At 35.3% G+C, this 18,881-nt stretch overlaps 1 protein-coding gene across 1 annotated transcript; it reads left to right on the top strand.

Moving 5' to 3' along the window:
* The first annotated feature begins 395 nt into the window (after positions 1–395).
* On the top strand, positions 396–14,564 carry LOC144965693 (ribonuclease P protein subunit p30-like). Its single transcript, XM_078901289.1, has 11 exons — positions 396–502; positions 5,015–5,085; positions 8,574–8,633; positions 9,319–9,390; positions 10,180–10,245; positions 11,268–11,357; positions 11,721–11,837; positions 12,283–12,312; positions 13,163–13,200; positions 13,646–13,725; positions 14,344–14,564. Exons 1-11 carry the CDS (start codon positions 418–420, stop codon positions 14,550–14,552), a joined length of 918 nt encoding a protein of 305 aa, XP_078757415.1. The 5' UTR covers positions 396–417; the 3' UTR covers positions 14,553–14,564.
* The last annotated feature ends 4,317 nt before the right edge of the window (positions 14,565–18,881 follow it).

Below are 18,881 nucleotides of genomic sequence, written 5' to 3'. Positions count from 1 at the left end.
TATTATTAACCGGTGGTTATGTTTCGGTTGGACTTTTATGAACTCTCAGTCTCCGCCCACATTATGTTCTATCGGATTTCATTTCATATTCCTAGAAATATAAATTATCCACTACATTCCACATCCTCCCCCTCCTCCTCCTCATCATCATTATTATCATCATCATCAACAACAACATTATCATCGTTATTACCACCACACCCATCACATCATCAACATCATCACTATCGTCGTTGTTGACGTCGTGGTCAAGAACACTTTTACTTTTATTTATTGACTGTAATGAGCGATTAGGTCACTTTGGAAAATTGTGGTTTTTGTTGTTGTTGCTAACTGTAACGATTACACTTTTTAATAGAAGGTCAAGAATTGACCTCTCACCTGTCAACCTTCAACTCCTTGTGTCAAAAAACAAACATGGCTGCCCCCATGTACTCCGACTGTAATGTACAGTGGCAACCAGATGCGGATTTGATTGAATTAATAGCCTTAGCCAATAAATGTAATGTTATTTTTTGTTAGCAAATCTTTGAAATAGTCATATTTCCCATCGCTAACTCTAAAATTGGCACTGGTAAAGGAGAGAGGTCCCTGTCGCCATCTTGCTTTGTTTACTACACAGAGTCAGAGAGACCGTCACGGTTGATAACTGAACATTTTTTAAATTGCTACTATATTATTTTATTGGTTGCTAGAAATAAGTCAGGTACAGAAAAAAAATGGCTAATACCAAGCCTTGGAACAGTAGTTTAACTTTGATAAACCATCTCACCGTGGCCAGATGGTTTATTAAAGTTAAACTGTTCCAAGTTATTAGTCAATTTTTTTTTCTGTACCTGACTTATTTTTCTAGCAACCAATAAAATAATATAGCCATTTAAAAAATGTTGCATTTATCATTTACCTTAAACCCGATACCACTGTGGCGGATAATAAAGAAGAAGATTGTCAACAGCAACAAAAAAGAGAACAAGAATAAAAATCTTCCGTTTACCTTAAGGCTGTCATTATTCCCAGACACCTGTCTGACTGGGAATAACGAAAATTGGTTATCCCCAGACACATGTAGTAAGTGGGCAGAAAGATTTTATGCAAAATGCCAAACTAGGCGTGAAAAATACCAAATATTCTGGAAAAGATGCTAGTGGTTTTTTGTGTCCCAGAACAGTCAATATTAAGTGATATTTAACACAAGATGAATGTAAATAGTGATCAAATATCAAATCCAGCTTTTTAAATTTTTCATTTTAAAGCAAATGGATCAATGAAATTTCTTTTGTCACTTTGATCTTAAAACGTCAAACTGGCAATTCGCCTTTTTATTTTCAACCAGGAAGAAAGTTGTTAATCATCAAATCTGTTCATAGTCCACCAACCATTTAAATTTTTACTACCTACCTACCTGTTAACTTTATTGATCATCTTTTGTTTCTATAATTTGTTAATTCTGGTCTCAATTTTGGGGATATTGAAGATGGCCGGGAATTTTTTTTATCCCCCCCCCCCCCTCCTCCCCCTTTTAAAAATTTTTTTTATATTTTTTATTTGAGAGAGAGTCTATTTTTTTCTCCTTATTTGTTTGGCTTTCTGTTCCGTTTCTGAGCATTAATTTATTAAATTTATTTTTATTTTTAGAAAATAATCATTGTTTCTTTTTTTCTCCTCTATCTCACTATTTGGTTGCTCTGAATATTTCTGTTTGTTTGCTTTTTAATTATTTATTCTTTTTAGATACATTTTGAGATCGGAGTGGGGACACGAATATGACAATTTTCTAGAAAGGAACCAAAAGAGAGAGAGATAGAGAGTGTTTAAAAAAAAAAGAGGTTGGGGGGTGGGAGGGGGGGGGGGGGATGGATGGGACATTTATCCCTTGCAACGCAGTGTAAAAAGAAGACTGTATTAAAAAAAAAAAGTGGCGGGACCAGGATTCGAACCCACAACGTCGATTCTGGTAAACCTTCCAGGGCAGACGACTTAACCATTCTGCCATGACACCCACTTCGAAGTCGACGCATATTGTGTATATGTAGTAACAACTAATTTGTTCTTGGTTAATATTATGTTTTTATAGATATTTTATTAACTTTCCTTATTTCTATGAGCATTTGGAAACATTCCATATTCTGGAATATGGATATTGTTTAAATGAGCGGAGTTTCAAATATGTGTCTGGGAATAACGAATTTTCGTTATCCCCAGACAGGTGTCTGGGAATAATCACAGCGTTACCTTCAACTTAAACCTGATACCACTGTGTCAGATTAATAAAGAAGAAGATTGTCAAAAAACACAACAAAACAAAAACAAAAAAAAACAATCCCTCCTTCCCCCCCCCTCCCCAACCAGATCTCTCTCTCTCTCTCTCTCTCTCTCTCTCTCTCTCTCTCTCTCTCTCTCTCTCTCTCTCTCTCTCTCTCTCCCTCTCTCCCTCCCTCCCTCCCTCCCTCCCTCCCTCCCTCTCTCTCCCTCCCTCCCTCCCTCCCTCCCTCCCTCTTTTTTTCCTCTTTTTGGTAAGTAAGTTTCTCTGCCATGCAATGCCTTCCCCCTCCCTCTCCCACCCTCAACTCCAGAACTGCTATTTACTACAGCCAAGGTGGCAACTCAGTCTCTGTGTAAAGAAAGTAATATGGCTGCTGGGACCTTTCTCCTTTACCAATGCCCCAAATTTATTGCTCTATGTAGTTTACCTTAACTGGAACAGACGAAAATCTTCATCGGGTCTTTTGTTAAGACGTGGTCCCTGGCCCTGGTCACTGCCGAGCGGAGTAATTTTACCAATGTTTGACCAGCAACAAAGTTGTCACATTGTCATTGGATTGTTTTGTAGCTTCTTTTTCATCTTCTGAGCAGGAGAAGACAGGCGACAGTTTTATAAAGTTTTAAGTAACATTCATATATATAATATAATCGGGAAGAAGGTGATGATGGAATAAAACTATTAAAAAAATTGTCAGTCATAGTTTCTGTCATGGTCTAAATGAGTGCTAAAGAGCTAACTCAACTACATGCATAAATAAAGATGTGAAGAATAAGGCCACCAGAATTTACTAGTTATTGTTTAAAATAAAGAACAAATGATGAATTGATTAAGATGATATGAAAAGAAAGATGAAATTTAATTAAATGAGTCTTCTGATAAATGAATGGTGATCACAGTTACAAATGGAAATATAATAATATTACGTATCTTATTTGTTCTTGATGAGATAATGGTAATGTTAGATATTGTGGGTAGACTTGTGGGATTCCTTTTCCAGTTCAGAGTGGTTGCAGTTATTCCTCCGACGGGCAAATTCTTGACAGTGATTGAACTGGCAAAGGTGACAAAGAAAGCTCCGGAGTCCTGATGGCGGAAATCAAAATTAGTGAAGTGCTCCACAAAGTCCCGAGAGTAAGATAAAAATCTTTAAATATGAGGAGTGGAGTGGTCTGGCTGTCAGGGCATAGATATAGATAAAAGTGAGTGAGGAAGATTAGACCGATCAGCTTTTATAATAAGTGGCTATGTGACAGAAGGTAGAACGAAAAGTATTCACTAATTTGAAATGAATTCAAAGAGAAGGCTATTAAAGGAAAGATGATCTAATATTAGAAAGTTTTTCTAAGCCTACAGAAATATAAATGGAGTGAGATGAATTTAGTTCTTACTAAAATAAAACTTTAATAAAATAAATGTGAATAATCATTGCTGTGACAGTTTCACCGGGTGTCCCGATATCTCAGTTGGTTGGGCCTTGGCTTCAAGCAATCGCTATTGTCCATTTCACGCTATAGAAACTGGGATAAACTTTGGCTCCTCATGGGCCTAATGGAATATATGAAACATTGTGAAGTGCATTGAACATGGTAAATCTGTGGAAATGCTCTATATAAATGTTCTTTTTTATTTATTTATTTTATTTATCGAAACATTATGCATTTTTTTTATGATCTTAACGTACATAATAACATGAGTCATCCTTCATATCCCATCATTATATATTTAAATTTGAGAGCTATCAAATCTAAAACAGTTGTCAATTTATCATATCATATATAATATCAAAATATCAGGCTTAAAAATGGATCAATCGATTGATTTAATTTATAAAATTTCCTATCATAAGTGTTATGTTAGATATGACTTTTTTTTTTTAATACATTCTTTTTTGTACAGTAAAAATGCCTTTTCTTTATTTAGGAAAGTGCCAGAAGACAACAGAGAATAAAAACTTTGCGATGGGAGCTCAAAACCGACGGAGTTGTCGTACAAGTAATGTCGCGGGTTCGAACCCCCATCGCCGCCGCAAAGTTTTTATTCCTGTTGTCTTCTGGCACTTTCCTACTCACTTCATTTCTTGTTATTATCAACATAAGTGATAACATCCACTCACTTTTCTGAATTAAAAATTCACCCCAAATACTGGAGCATACTCAATGTCTCAATCGTTTGTATATTACATGTTTGTGTTGAGAATATTGACTATTTAGCTTAGATGCTGGCCAACTAACTTTGCGGCGTTTGTGCGTGTTGAACCTGTGACCTCAAAAAGTCAGGGAGAAGTGGCTCTCGTTAGACTAGAATTTAAAACGACTTATTTTGGGGTCGTGGATAGCTCATACGGTAGAGTCACGATCTCCCCGACCAGGCGGAGTTGTCGTACCATTAAGGTAAGGTCGCAGGTTTGAGCCCCCATCACTGCTGCAAAGTTTTTATTCTCTGTTGTCTTCTGGCACTTTCCTACTCACTTCATTTCTTATTACTTGTCTTTATTTAGCAACATTTAAAAAATTGTCCCTTTCTTGCCAACATTTTAAAAAATGTTTCTTTTTTTTCACTTTCACAAGAATAATAGAAATATTTGGCTGACATTCCTTTTACACAACATAAAACGTCTGACCACCAAAACTTTGGTAAAAATTACTCCTCTCGGTAAGGAGCACATCTTTATGAAAGTGCCAAATTCTCTCATATAACTTTTTATTTCATTATTTTTATGAAAAAGTTTGCCCATTCTTTTTCCCTTTGCAGTGGGCTATGAAAGAGTGGCCGTCAATAATTTTATTGAAGATCTTAGAGGAGGCAAAAAAGAAAAAGACAAGGTTTGTATAGCTCTCTCTCTCTCTCTCTCTCTCTCTCTCTCTCTCTCTCTCTCTCTCTCTCTCTCTCTCTCTCTCTCTCTCCTCTCTCTCTCTCTCTCTCCTCTCTCTCTCTCTCTCTCTCTCCTCTCCTCTCTCTCTCCTCCTCCCTCTTCTCTCCTCTCTCTCTCTCTCTCTCTCTCTCCTCTCTCTCTCTCTCTCTCTCTCCTCTCTCTCTCTCTTCTCCTCTCTCTCTCTCTCTTCTCTCTCTCCTTCTCTCTCTCCTCTCTCTCTCTCTCTCTCCTCTCTCTTCTCTCTCTCTTCCTCTTCTCTCTCTCTTCTCTCTCTCATTATATATATATATATATAATATATAATATAATATATATATATATATATATATATATATATACACACGAGGGATCTTTCATAATTAACCGAAAAATGCCTGTAAATCCACGTTTTTTATGCTATCAACAAAATTCTTGCACGTGTTCATACCTTGACTCGTCCTTCATTTCTCTAAGTAACAGCCAAGTCTGTCGACACACTTCTGCCAACACTGCACCATGGAATAGATACCCTCTCAGAAGAAATCTCCGTCAAGGTTTTGTAGCCATTTCCGCACATGGTCAACAAGCTCTTCATCGACATCAAAGCGCTTTCCTGCCAGCTCACGTTTCAGTGGCCCAAAGAGGTGATAATCAGATGGTGCGAGGTCTGGACTGTGTGGTGGGTGTGGCACAATCTCCCATCCATATTTCTGTAGCCAACCTTGCGTCACTCGTGCTGTGTGGGGTGTAGCGTTGTCGTGTTGCAAAATGACCCCGTTGGTCAACTGCCCTGGGCGCTTTCTGCGAATAGCCTCCCTAAGCTTGTCAAGAGTTTGGCAGTACCTTGCAGCATTGATTGTTTCTCCAGGTTGTAAGGTTTCGAACAGAATAACACCACGACTGTCCCAGAAAACAGTTCCCATTATTTTCTTTGCTGACCGCATGACTTTGAATTTCTTCGCGACTGATGAGGATGGATGTTTCCATGTCATCGAATCTTGCTTTGTTTCTGGGGTGCAATGGTGCAACCAAGTCTCATCACCGGTGACTATGCTGTCAAGAAAAGTCACATCGTACCCTAGAAAGTCTCCGCCGGCGTTGGCAGTATGCCCGTGAACCCTGCGTGAGCTCTTGCTTCTTCTCAAAAGTTCCCTGCAGATGTCCAATCTTTGTTCTTTATGATTGTCTGTCAATTGCTTAGGAACCCATCCTGCGCTGACTTTTCTGTAGCCAAGTTCATCAAATACAATTTTATGGGCAGAAGTTTCCGAAATTTCAAGACTGCTTGCGATTTCATGAAGTTTCAACCTTCTGTCTTGACGAATAAGCTCATCAACTTGCTTCACATTGTCTTCTGACGTCGCAGTTATCAAACGCCCTCTCCCTTCCCTGTCTGTCAAGTCGGAATGGCCGGCTTCAAACAAATTACACCAGTGATAGACTTGTGTACGGCTTATAACATGCTCACCATATACACTCTGAAGTTCTTTATGAATTTCGGTAGGATTCAGACTTTTGGCGTTCAAAAAGCGTATGACAGCTCTGATTTCCTCCTTTGACCAAGTTTCAAGGTGGGCCGCCATCTTTAAAATCGTCTAGAAATTCATTGTGCAAAATGATGCATTTCATAATTTCTGGGAATATCCGTAAGGAAATAAGGAATATCATGTCGTTTACAGAATTAAAAAATCTCCACTGGTTGCTGAGCAATGGGCATTTTTCGGTTATTTTTATATATATATTTAAAAAAAAAAAAAATTAACTCTAACCAACAGTCGAGCACTCGTGTAACTACAAGTACCCATTTACACTCATATATATATATATATACATATTGGCTTTTCACTGTGGTGTAGAAGCAGAGGTATGGTCTTAGCTTGAGCTAAACAGTGACTAGCTGTCTCAATGCAGTATTTTTGTACAGACCATTCCAGATAATTCGAAATCTGATTAACCGAATTTCTTTTAAATCGAAGAAAATACGATGTAATGAATTATTTTCTTCTTTTTCTATATAAAATATTCATGGTTAATTCGAATTCGAACAGTCGTTATTCTCTTTATTCGAAGTGCAAGTGCTTGCCCATCACTAAAAAAAAAACAACTCTGGAAGGTCATAATGAACTGCCTGTTCTCCGTATCCACCCTCCCACGCGTTTTAATGACTGAGCTGACTAATAATAATGATAACTAGACCCCTGAGGCATGTAATGGCGTGTTGTTCCCTCTCCGTCCCACCCGCCCTCTCTCTTCTTTCTCCAAATTGACCAGCTGTCTCGCGTCATCCCTCTCTCCTTCTCGCGTTCTCATCACTAAGACTAACTTGTGGTCTGCTGGCCGCTGGCTAACAAAGGGTGTTGGTTATAAATAGATCTAACACACAGTGATAACCACAAGCTGACCAATACACGGCACGAACAATCATAGGCCACACCCCACTCCACACGTTTCTCTTTCTCTTCTGTGCTGTCTTTCTTTATTGATCGATGGATCTAGATCTAGAAGTAGAGGGCCTACACAGCATGCAGTGTTAACTACTACTCTGTGCTATTGTGTAACTTGTAAGTGTAAGGGCCAGGGCACGGCTTGGCCAGGGCCAAAGCATACGTGTACAACAAGGGTACAACAATGTGTAGTCTTTATTTCTTTGTTGTACAACTTGGCTTTCTACTCAAGCAGTCTAGGCCTACAGGCCACGCTAAACCCCATGCATTCTCATTCTGCGTAGAATTGGGATAACCCTGATACCCGGAGTCAGGTTTAGTTATTTCCCTTGTTTGGAGACAAATCGAATTCTGATAAATAGAAGTCATTTGCTTTTCCCACCCAATTCGAATTATCAGGACTGCATTGTACTATATTGGAGAGACTCAGTTTAAAAATTTCAAGAAATGTAAGTTTTGTTGTTGTTGGTACGGTCTTTTTTGTTTGTTTGCTTTTTTGTTTTTTTGTTTGTTTTTTTTTGTATTTTAAGAAACAATATTTATTCTCCCTATCAAATACTATATAGACCTGCTCCAAGACTCATGTATTTGACTCTCAATTCAATTTTTAATATTTTAACCACCTCAACGTAATATCGCTTTGAGATGAGGGATCACAAATAAGTCTGAAGGATTTAGACAGCAATAGACACCTCAAGAGTCTTCCGTCTGGAAAGTCATTTCTTACATATTTTTTTTCTCGACCTATCAGAGATTGTGGTTGTTAATGCAGTTTTGCCCGTTGGTCTAAAGCAGCTATTTTAGTCAGAAAATTTTACTGGTGCCTAACATGCTGAATGTCTCATCCTATGTACACTATATTGCTCCATCATTTGGGATTTGAAAAGACAAAAATGTGAAGCGCTCAGTGTATGGTGTTTATTTTGGAAAGGTGTCTTATGATGCAATCTTTCTTTATTTAAAAAAAATTAGAATGCATTTATTAATAAGATTTTTATTTTATATTCTTTACCAGGTCACTATCGCTTCTCCATCTGATATAAAGCTGAAGGAAGAAGAATTAAAATTGTTGCAGGTACTGTGATTGATAATGATATGGGTGTTTTGTTAGTCAAATGTCAACATTGTCATATTGTGGTAAAAAAAATCACATCAAATTTTGTTGATTAGAATTAGTTGAGCTAAAACTTCATTTTATTCAACAGCAAAATAAAAAGACAAGACAACAATTCAGAATTCATGGTTTAGTAATGTTGGGTTTTTTCCTTCTTGAATTTGCTTCCATTTGTGTCTTGGGGATGGTGTTGATATGTCCTTCATATTTTATAAAAATTTCTCATGACTGTGAGATTTTTTTAAAAAAGTCACAAATGAATGAAGAAGTTTCTAAAATCTGAAAAAGTGAGGTGATATTCGAAAAATGGAAATAAAATTGGTATAACTGGAAACATTTACAGAGTTAAAAATATGCTTGTTTCAATCCTATTCGTGAAAAATAAATTAAAAATTAAAAAATGAATTAAAATTTGAGAACATGAACTGTATTAGACCGGCTTTGAAATAGTTTGTACTCTAAGTGTAAGGGTCTGATATTTCAAACTAGATTTTTTTTTTTTAATTCAAAGTAGTGAAAAGTCACGTTTACCTTTTTCAGAGTCCATGTTAGTATCCACAGTTTAAGTTATCATAGACCTTCTTAAATGAAATTAGACTGACTTTTTATATAATATTCAAAATAATTTTTATTTTCCTCCAATCAGATAAGAGGGAAGTTTGAACAACTTAGTCGATTGACAGCTCTTTTGACAGATGCTTCAAACACTCATAAATTGGTAATATCTTACTAAGATTTTATTTTCTAATTTACCCACAATAAATGTTGAAGATCAGATAAATGAATGATTATAAAATAAACATAATTTTATGTGATCCATTACAAATTACAAATTTATATTTTACTAACCTTTTACCACCGACATTTAAAGTGTGGGACTCTTTTACTTTTTATGATTTCAGGGCAGCTACAATGATATTGTCTTGGACCTACTTATTATCTCTGTTTAACTTATTCTTTGTTTGACTATTTGTTTAATAAATTCCTGTTTGCTTAATATAAATCATACAACTGCGCTATTATCTTCCTTTTTGCCGTGACAGTAAACACTAACAAAAAAAACTTTCAAAGCTGCTTTGACAAGTCTTAAAGAAACATCTGAGTTGACATAAAGATTTGAAACACTGCCTACTACTGTCCATCTTTTGGAGCAAATATCTTCTCATTTCAAGCCAAATTATTTTTTGACACAAATAATTTTCAATGTATTAATACCTACGATATTCTGTATATTATATCACCATAACGTCATTCACTGACCTTGAACTGTAGAAATTTATTTTTTGTCCATAGTTCTAGGATCAGCGAGACAATTGACAAACAATAGCAAATGAGATAAAACGAAAGAATCTCATGAACCTTAAATTTGTTGTTAATTTTTAATTCATTTTATTGTCAAATTTAGCCATTCATTGAAATTTCTGCTAATTTTGAATGATGTGCAAAGCTTACACTCTACACTGCTTTTACATACATAAAGCATTTTGCTTTTTACTATTTATCATAGAGCACCCCTGAGGTTCAGGCCTATGACATCCTTGCAGTGCAGCCAACAAATGAGAAAACCTTTCAGGTGAGACCTTCATTGCACAAAGTGCCAATCATTATATGATTTATGATTTTTATAGAGATTGCCTTGCCTTCGAGAAAATGTATGATGTGGTGATGGAGCGTGTCTGCACTCATTCTAAGCTTTTTAAGCTTTTTTTTTCTTCGTGTGCGGCTATGTAGTCTAGTGGCATGACACTCGCCTTTGTATCAGAAGGTCCAGGGTTTGAGTCCCACTCTGAGCAGCGCATAGTTGAGTCCTTGGAAAAGGATCTTTACTCACATTCTCTCACCTTACTCATGTGTAGAATGAGTACCTGATCGTTAACAGTGCTATCTCTGTAAAAATGTAATATCGCCTAATAGGTGTCATGTCTTGTCCTACATGTTAAGTGTTGCTGTTGGCTAAATTACCCTTATTAAGTGCTTTGAGCTCATATAGTGGATGCTCTATATACTGCTCTAGTTTTTTGTTTTTTTTATTTGTGACCCTTCATTTCAAAGGGGTATTATGTTGGGATAAAATAGGTGCAGAAATGTCATTTATAGTCACAAACATGAAACTCGGGGTTCGTTTCTCTTTGGTAATGTGGGGAATATATACTATTTCTTACAATGCAAACACAAGAAATTTGTATTTCTCAACATTATATCTCTAAATTCACTTTTCCGGTTACTATTCATCCCGAAGTGATACCGATCTGAGACTGGGTCACATTTATTTCTAGCTATCATGATCTTTTTAAATCTTTTAGAAGAGAATGGGTGAGATGGCTGAGTGGATACAATATTGCACTATCTGCTAGAAGACCTTACTTTGATTTGGACTCTCAGCATCTCATTTATTTTTCCTTTATTGCTGTCATGTCCCATTTTTTCATGGGGATATTTTTCAAGATATATTTTCTCATGAGATGGATGAAGGGAATTTTTTTTAAGGCTATTGTACCGCTAAAATACCAAATTGGAATTTTAAATCTATGTTAACTGATGCAACAATTATTTAAATTTGATTCATTATTGTTTTTTCTCGATTTAATTTTTCAGTTGGCTTGCTCAACACTGGAAATTGATATTATCACTTTTGACCTCACAGAACGTCTTGATTTTAGACTGAGACGACCTCTATTAAAATTGGTAACAATTTCATTGATATTACCACATTCATTTTTTTATGACTATTAGTGTTGAAATTGAAAATGAAGCCTTGAAAACTGTTTTCATCCTTTTGATTGGTTTCATTTTCACATACCGTTAATTATTTAATTTGGTTGATGATATTTTAAAAATCATTTAAAAGAGTTTAAACTCACATAAATAAAGGATTTTTAAAAAATCTGATCTTTTGCTCACTCAGCAGTGAATGAGTATCTAGATCTTAGATCTGCTGAAATTAAAATAAAAGTTCAAAAAATTTTGATCACCAGCATTATTAATTAAAGCTCACTCAGTATATGCCCAATTTACCCTCACTTTTATATTTTTTTTTTGTAATCACAGGCTGCAGAGAGAGGTGTCCATTTTGAAATCTGCTACAGCCATGCCTTTAAAGATAGTGGAGCGAAAAGACAGCTTTTGTCCAATGCAATGGATTTGGTGGAAACTGCTAAAGGAAGGGTAATGTCTTATTGATTGGACCATATTTAATGAAGACAGCTGAATGGGGAGCCAAAAATCTGAAAAATGGTGTATGAAACAGTGGCAGACAAAGCAGAAAGAAAAATTTTAAAAACAAACAAAAAGTACCCCCCAAAAAATCCCCAAAAAGCAGCCTGCCTCGAGGCAGTTGATTTTCATCTAGTTGTTTGATCTTGTGGAAATGCTACAGAAACCAGAATAAATCCTGGCTCTATTGTCCTTATGATTCTGAGAAACTAGTCTGGAGTAATTGTAATTTAACTAAACGCACTTATTATGATTTTTTTTTCTTTTAAGATGGTCAACAGAAAATGTCTCAAATATTTATTGCAGTTGTTGAAGCCTGTTTTTAGAAATATACTCGATTTAGACATTCCATGTAATATTTCTTTAAAATCTTTTTCATTTTTACTTTTATCCTCAGAATATCATACTCAGTAGTGGTTCAAACCAGGTAATAAATGCAATGAATGAGTATGATTCTAGTCTCTCTTATAACAAGAATCAAATTCATTCTCGTATGAAAACATATGATATATTGAAACTTTCAACAAACAAAAAAAGGTTTCTGGGTGGGGTTCCCGACCTCCCATAATGGGCAGGGAGGTACTTGCTGTGTCTTCTACTTCTATACCCCTAAATCCGTTTTCCAATTGCTTTCTTTCTTTGTCTTGGAATGAGATTACTTAGTATTGTTCTGACCCTGGCCAGAGTCCTTGGCTGGGAGGAAACAGTCGATTGTATAGTTATCGTTTTAGGACATGATATTTTTTTCCCATGTAAACCATTTCTGTGTTATGTACTTTTATTTTTTATAATTTTTAATATATGATTTGGAAATATTTGAGCGTATTCGTCTTTGTGGGATCTTGTGCTGATGACTGGATGGTGATCTCAAACTAAGTACATTGATAGTGTGCTCTTGGAATCTACATATGTTCCCTATTTGAACATTCCCCTTTGTCTTACTTTTTCCTCAAGTCCTTTCAATTTTATTTCTAGAATGCTTTTACTGTCCTATTTTCTTCCTTTTTACTGGCACTGATATGTCCTAAATGTGTTGCAAACGCCGTAAAAACCCTTAAAAACAAAACAATTTTAAAAATTGTATTAGGTTGCGTTGCTTTCAATTAATCAAATATTATCCTAACATTTTAAAAAACCCAACTAATTTCAATCACTTTTAGAAACATAAGAAAGTATAATAATCAAGATATGTTAATTCAGTTTTACACAACACCTATGATAATAAAACATCACAACTTGTGAAATTGTATTCTGTGTAGTTTATTTATTTTTTTCAGGCAATACATCTCAGGAGCCCTTATGATGTTATCAACTTGTATCCTTTTAGTATGGTTTGGTTTTTAAAAATTTCTCTTGACTTCAGTTGTGAAATCAAAGATTTCAGATAGAGCTATTATAAAATCTCTCACTCTTTTTTTTTTCTTTTTTTTTTTTCACCCTTCTATGATTTGAAGAATTTTATGTAAGCATTGTCTCACAAAGGAAAAATTCTGCAAGAAGTCCACACTGCGATATAGCTTATTTAATAAAAGTTGCAGTATTTTATGAATGTAATGAACATGAAATAACTCCTCTGGTTTTGCTGGTGAGAATTTCATATTCAACAAGACATCCATTTACTTCATCCACACATTTGATTACACATTTTTGATATTTTGTGATTTAAAAGAATCTAAAAAATGTATGAGTAAGTGCAGAGTAAAAGTGTATCTTTGAAGACCAAGTTATTGTACTGTTGAATTTCCTTAATTAGATTTTAGATGCAAAGTTATTGGCCTGAATCCCATTCAAGCCAAAAATGCCATCACGAAAAACACACGAGCTGTTGTCATGCATGCAGGTAAATTTGTTTGTATCCTTATGTAACAATTTTTAATATCATAAGTAAAACATTATGTGTCATTAATGAAATATTTATAGTGCATTAATCATAACTTTGCAAAGTCCCAGGTTTTAAAGTTTTTCTCAAAATAAGGATCATATAAATCAATCGATATTTGAAGGATGTTTTTATGGCCAAATTTTTTAATACAAGTTTTTTTTCCAGAGTAGGGCAGTCAACGGGTTAACAGCATTTGTCTTGTAACTCGCCTTTGATTCCATTATAATGCATTGTGGTGATCTGAGTGAGGCAAGTTAGTGTTAGCAGGGGAAATGTAATGATTTATTCTCCAGCACTTGCTCAGTAAGTAGAGCACCTGTCTCCCAAACAAAGGTGCTGGTACCGATACATTATCATCTAAGATCCCCCTATCAACTTATCCTCTTAGATCTAGGAAGAGAATAGTATCCTATCCAAAGGCTAACAATAACAAGCAATTATTACTGTCTTTGATGCTACAAAAATTGGGTTTAACTCTGGCACCATCAGCCTTATTTCTCAAAGGGATTATTAAGTATGTAATTGTAATACACAAACGTTTTATTCTTTTTATCCTCTCCTTTTTATTCTTTTCAGCTACGCGCAAAAGTTGCAAATCCGTGGTGAGTGCTTCCATGGTATCCCAGTTGTCGGATACTGACAAATGGGTGCTTGAAGCACACAACAAAATGATGAATGGATCTGACTCTGAAGATGATGATGAGGAGGATGATGATGAAGAGGATGATGATGATGTTGGTGGTGGTGATGACCAAGAGCCTAAAAAGAAGAAAATAAAGTTATAATATTTTATACTCTTACACTTTCCCTGGGTTCTTATTTTTATAAAAATACATTTTGATTTGATTTATCGTTGACATTGGAATTTACTAATGAGGTATACCCTTCTTATTACTTCTTCCCCTACTTCATTTTTGTTGTCCTCTTCTAAGTTGTTACATGTGCTTGTCATGGAATTAAAATACTTATTTTGCCTTGGCCTTGGGTGGGATCCGTCACCAAACAATTAAACTTCCTCTATGGTTTTGTGGAAACATTCTTTTTACTGATAAGTAATCTCTCCATCCACTACTTGTGCTTTTCCTCTTTTATTTTTCTTTATGATGGGGACTTATAATCACTGATAAAATCCAAATCTATAATGTTTTGATTGTCTCATCATATTTCTTTTTTTACCAACATGATCCAAGTGTTGTGATATGGGAGGCAGTCAATGTGCACATATATGCAGGTCTGACATCCGACCCACTTATGGGCCAAGTTTAATATTGTTGTAATGGATTACATTTTGCGTCATTTTTTGAGATTTCCATCACAACAATGAGCCCAAAGAATTTTAGGTTATCAGGCCTGCAAATAAGTGCACGTTGAACGTCGGAGCCAGTTGATTCAACTTCTTTCCAGGGCAAAGCATTTTTGGATTGGCAATTTGCTTTAAATGGGAATAATTTATATATCTGGATTACGCCATTGAAGGTTTAGTGGTAATTAGCTAAATAGAAAAAGGCTAAACCAAAACAAAAAGTAATCGATAAACTAAACAAAAAAAAAAAGTTTTTTTTAATGCTTTTATTATTATGACTATTGTGGTCTTGTGGTATCGCACTCGCCTTCGGATCAAAAGGTGCAGGGTTCAAGTTCCACTCTGAGATAGTTTAGTCTTTGGAAAAGTTTCTTTTCTCACAATTTTTCAATGTTATTATATGTAAAATAAGTTCTTGGCCTTTAAAATCATAATTTTCTCTATTGGAATTGGGATATCGCCTAGCAGGAGTCGTGTCTTGTCCTATATGTTAAGTGTTGCTGTTGTAAAGTGCTTTGAGCACGTTGGGAGGGGGTTTTTGTTTTTGTTAACAAACTTACAATACAATAATCTGAAAGTGGAAGCATGATACTCTTACAAATTTTAACACAATAAGTGGATAATATGCTTCGAATATCAAAGTTTGCAATTTTTCAATTGCTAAACTGTGAGGAATGGCTCCCATTTTACTTTTTACACATCAAAATAAAAAGAGTGATTTGCATGTCCTTCACATCATACATTGATCTTTCCACAGCCACAATCCCGGCTGTTCATTTGTAATAGTTTAATATTTTTACTTACTTAATAATATTGAAGAACAACTCAGAAAAAAAAAATTACAGAAACGGATAAACAATTTGTTTCTTTAAATAATAATATATCTCATTATGTATTGAAGTTAATATGAGATCACACCATTTTCACCTAGAGCGAAGTCGAAACTTTCCTTCACTATTTCTCGAAATTATAAAGAGCAAAATCTACTAATATCAGATAAGATTGAACTGGAAAGAAAGGTTTCAGATACTCATACCTCCCAACATATATTGGAATGTATAATGTATCTCACTTATATTGAAAATGTCTATCTGAGATAGAGTGTTGTAAATCATGGGACAGGAAGACAACAATTGTTTTTTGTATTCGAGTTGCCTTCCTTATGTCATAATCTTCAAAGGCTCATGTCACAGCGATTGAAAATAATCATTTTCACAGTACAGCGATTTTTGTCAGCATGATATTGATAAGGAATGGTTCATGAAGTCCCAGTTTTGAGAGTTTTTTGCCAAAACGAGGGTCATTTAAATCGATCGATATTCGAAGGACTCGTTTTCTGGCCAAATTTTATATATATATATAACTCATAAAAAGGCTGTAAATGAATTTAATGTAGAACTTTTAATATAGCTGTACCTGATATAATAATACCTTGCCGCCCCATTTAAGATCAACATGTTCAAAATCCGCTTTTAAACAAAATCTTAAAACAATGCTTTTAAGGAAGGCTCATTTAAGGAAATGCCTGTTAGAATATCCATAAATTATACTTTTTATTTCATTCTTTTTTGGTTGAAATCTATGGCTGGTGTATTTTGTGCACTTTGAGTCTTTGAGCGGTACCAAGGGAAAAGCGCGATATAAATGAATTATTGTTATTATTATTATTATTATTATTATTATTATTATTATTATTATTATTATTATTATTATTATTATTATTATTATTATTATTATTATTATTATTATTATTATTATATACACTAATATATTACTCTTATTATTATTATTATTATTATTATTATTATTATTATTATTATTATTATTATTATTATTATTATTATTATTATTATTATATTATTATTATTATTATTATTATTATTATTATTATTATTATTATTATTATTATATTATTATTATTATTATTATTATCATCATCATTATTGAAATGACAAAATGTTTCAAAAATGTGTTTTGTCAGAGTATGACAGAGTTGTTATAAAATCAAAGCTTCGCAAAAGCATAATAACTCGAAAAGTGAAACAGCCCTTGGTAAATCGACCGGTGTTCCACCATCTGGCACATCAATGTCACACGTCCCAACTGTGAGTATTGGAGATTGTTCAAACTGGTTTAGTTTACCGCCGGCTTGCTTTAATCAGTTAACTGCTCCACTCAGGAAAATTCTTTTTTTTTTAAAATTTGGCCAGAAACCTCATCCTTCAAATATCGATCGAATTAAATGAACCTCATCTTGGGAAACACTCTCAAATCTGGGACTTCGCGAAGTCCCAGGTTTGAGAGTTTTTTTGTTTTGTTTTTTTTTTTTCCAAGACGAGGGTAATTTAAATCGATCGATATTTGAGGGACGTGTTTTCTGGCCGAAATTTAAAATACGTGTCTTTCCAGAGTACAACAGTTAACTGGTTAAGGTTAACTGTAGTGCGTTTTCGTGATCTCCTGACCTGTAGCCTACTACTAGGTCCCTGGTTTGAATCCCGCTATCGGGCCGCTCAAAATTGAGTTCTTATATGTAGAAGGCTCTTTATTCATTACTCGTCGCAATCTAGTATAGCACATAACACATCATTGCCGCACGTCCGTACTGTGAGTAGTAAAGGTTCTAACTGGTCTATCGCTGGCTTGCTTTAACTGTCGTGCGGTTTCTTGGTCTTGTGTTATTACGACAATCGTTTCTCTGGGTCCCATGGTGGGTAGGATATCACGCTGATCTTCTATCCCCATTTATCTGTTTCCCGAGTTACTTACTGTCTGTGTCTTGGAATGGGGTTACTTAGTTTTGTCCTAGCCCTGGTCGGAGTCATTGACTGGGAGGGAAGCAGACAAAAATGCACAGTAATAGTTTTAGGAGATGATTTTGTTTGTTTGTTTGTTTTAAATATATATTGACTTGTAAACTTTTGAATGCGTTCCTCTTATTGGGAACCTATGCTTTTGTCTGGTTGAGACTTTTAGATGTTCTCAAACTAAGTACACATTGTCTGCTCTTGGAATCTGTATGTTTCCTATTTGAACCCTTCCCTCTTTGTCTCACATTTTCTCGTGTGCTTTCAATTGTAAATCTATTGGCCCAATTAGACGCACAAACTTTTCGTACGCGATCCGACGAACATGGATTTGACTTTGACGCGGTGGATGTGGGTCACGGCTAATCGACAGATGTCCACGAGAGAATATATACGATTAGACGTTCGGATAATTGCTCCGCGTCGGATCTGGGACAACACACACACACCACCACCACACGCCACCACACAGCACAAATAAATGAGTGAACTTCACTCACTTAAGAGAGAAAGACTCCTTTCCATAGTTTGAAGTAAGAGGGACTTCAGTAAAAACTAATCATCCGCGATGATCCGTCAACACAACGGCAGGAAAATATCAGGAGGTTGGACGGACATCCGTCGGACGAGATTGAAATTCCTCGTTTACACGCTCAGTTTTCATGAGTTTTGGTCAATTATCCACAATTTGTGGAAATCCGTCGGACCGCGTACGAAAAGTCTGTACGTCTAAATGGGCCATATAACTGTTTTTTACCATCCCATTTTCTTCCTTTTTTTTTTACTGGCGCTGAAATGACCTAGATGTGTCGCAAGTGCCGTAAAACCATTGAAACGAACCAAACCATGGCGAAACATGAACCAAACACTCGTCTCCTGACCCGTAACTAGGTCCCTAGTTTGAGTTCCGCTGTTGGACAGCTCAAAGTTCTTATCTTGTAGAAGGCCTTTACCCATTACTCGTCGCAATCAGGTATAGAAGGAACGAAGTTGACGTCACACAG

The sequence above is a fragment of the Berghia stephanieae genome, chromosome 2 (assembly GCF_034508935.2).
Source record: "Berghia stephanieae isolate SIO BIC M18660-M18661 chromosome 2, UCSD_Bste_1.3, whole genome shotgun sequence".
NCBI classification, from domain to species: Eukaryota; Metazoa; Mollusca; class Gastropoda; order Nudibranchia; family Aeolidiidae; genus Berghia; species Berghia stephanieae.
This window is presented reverse-complemented; position numbering and strand designations above follow the sequence as displayed.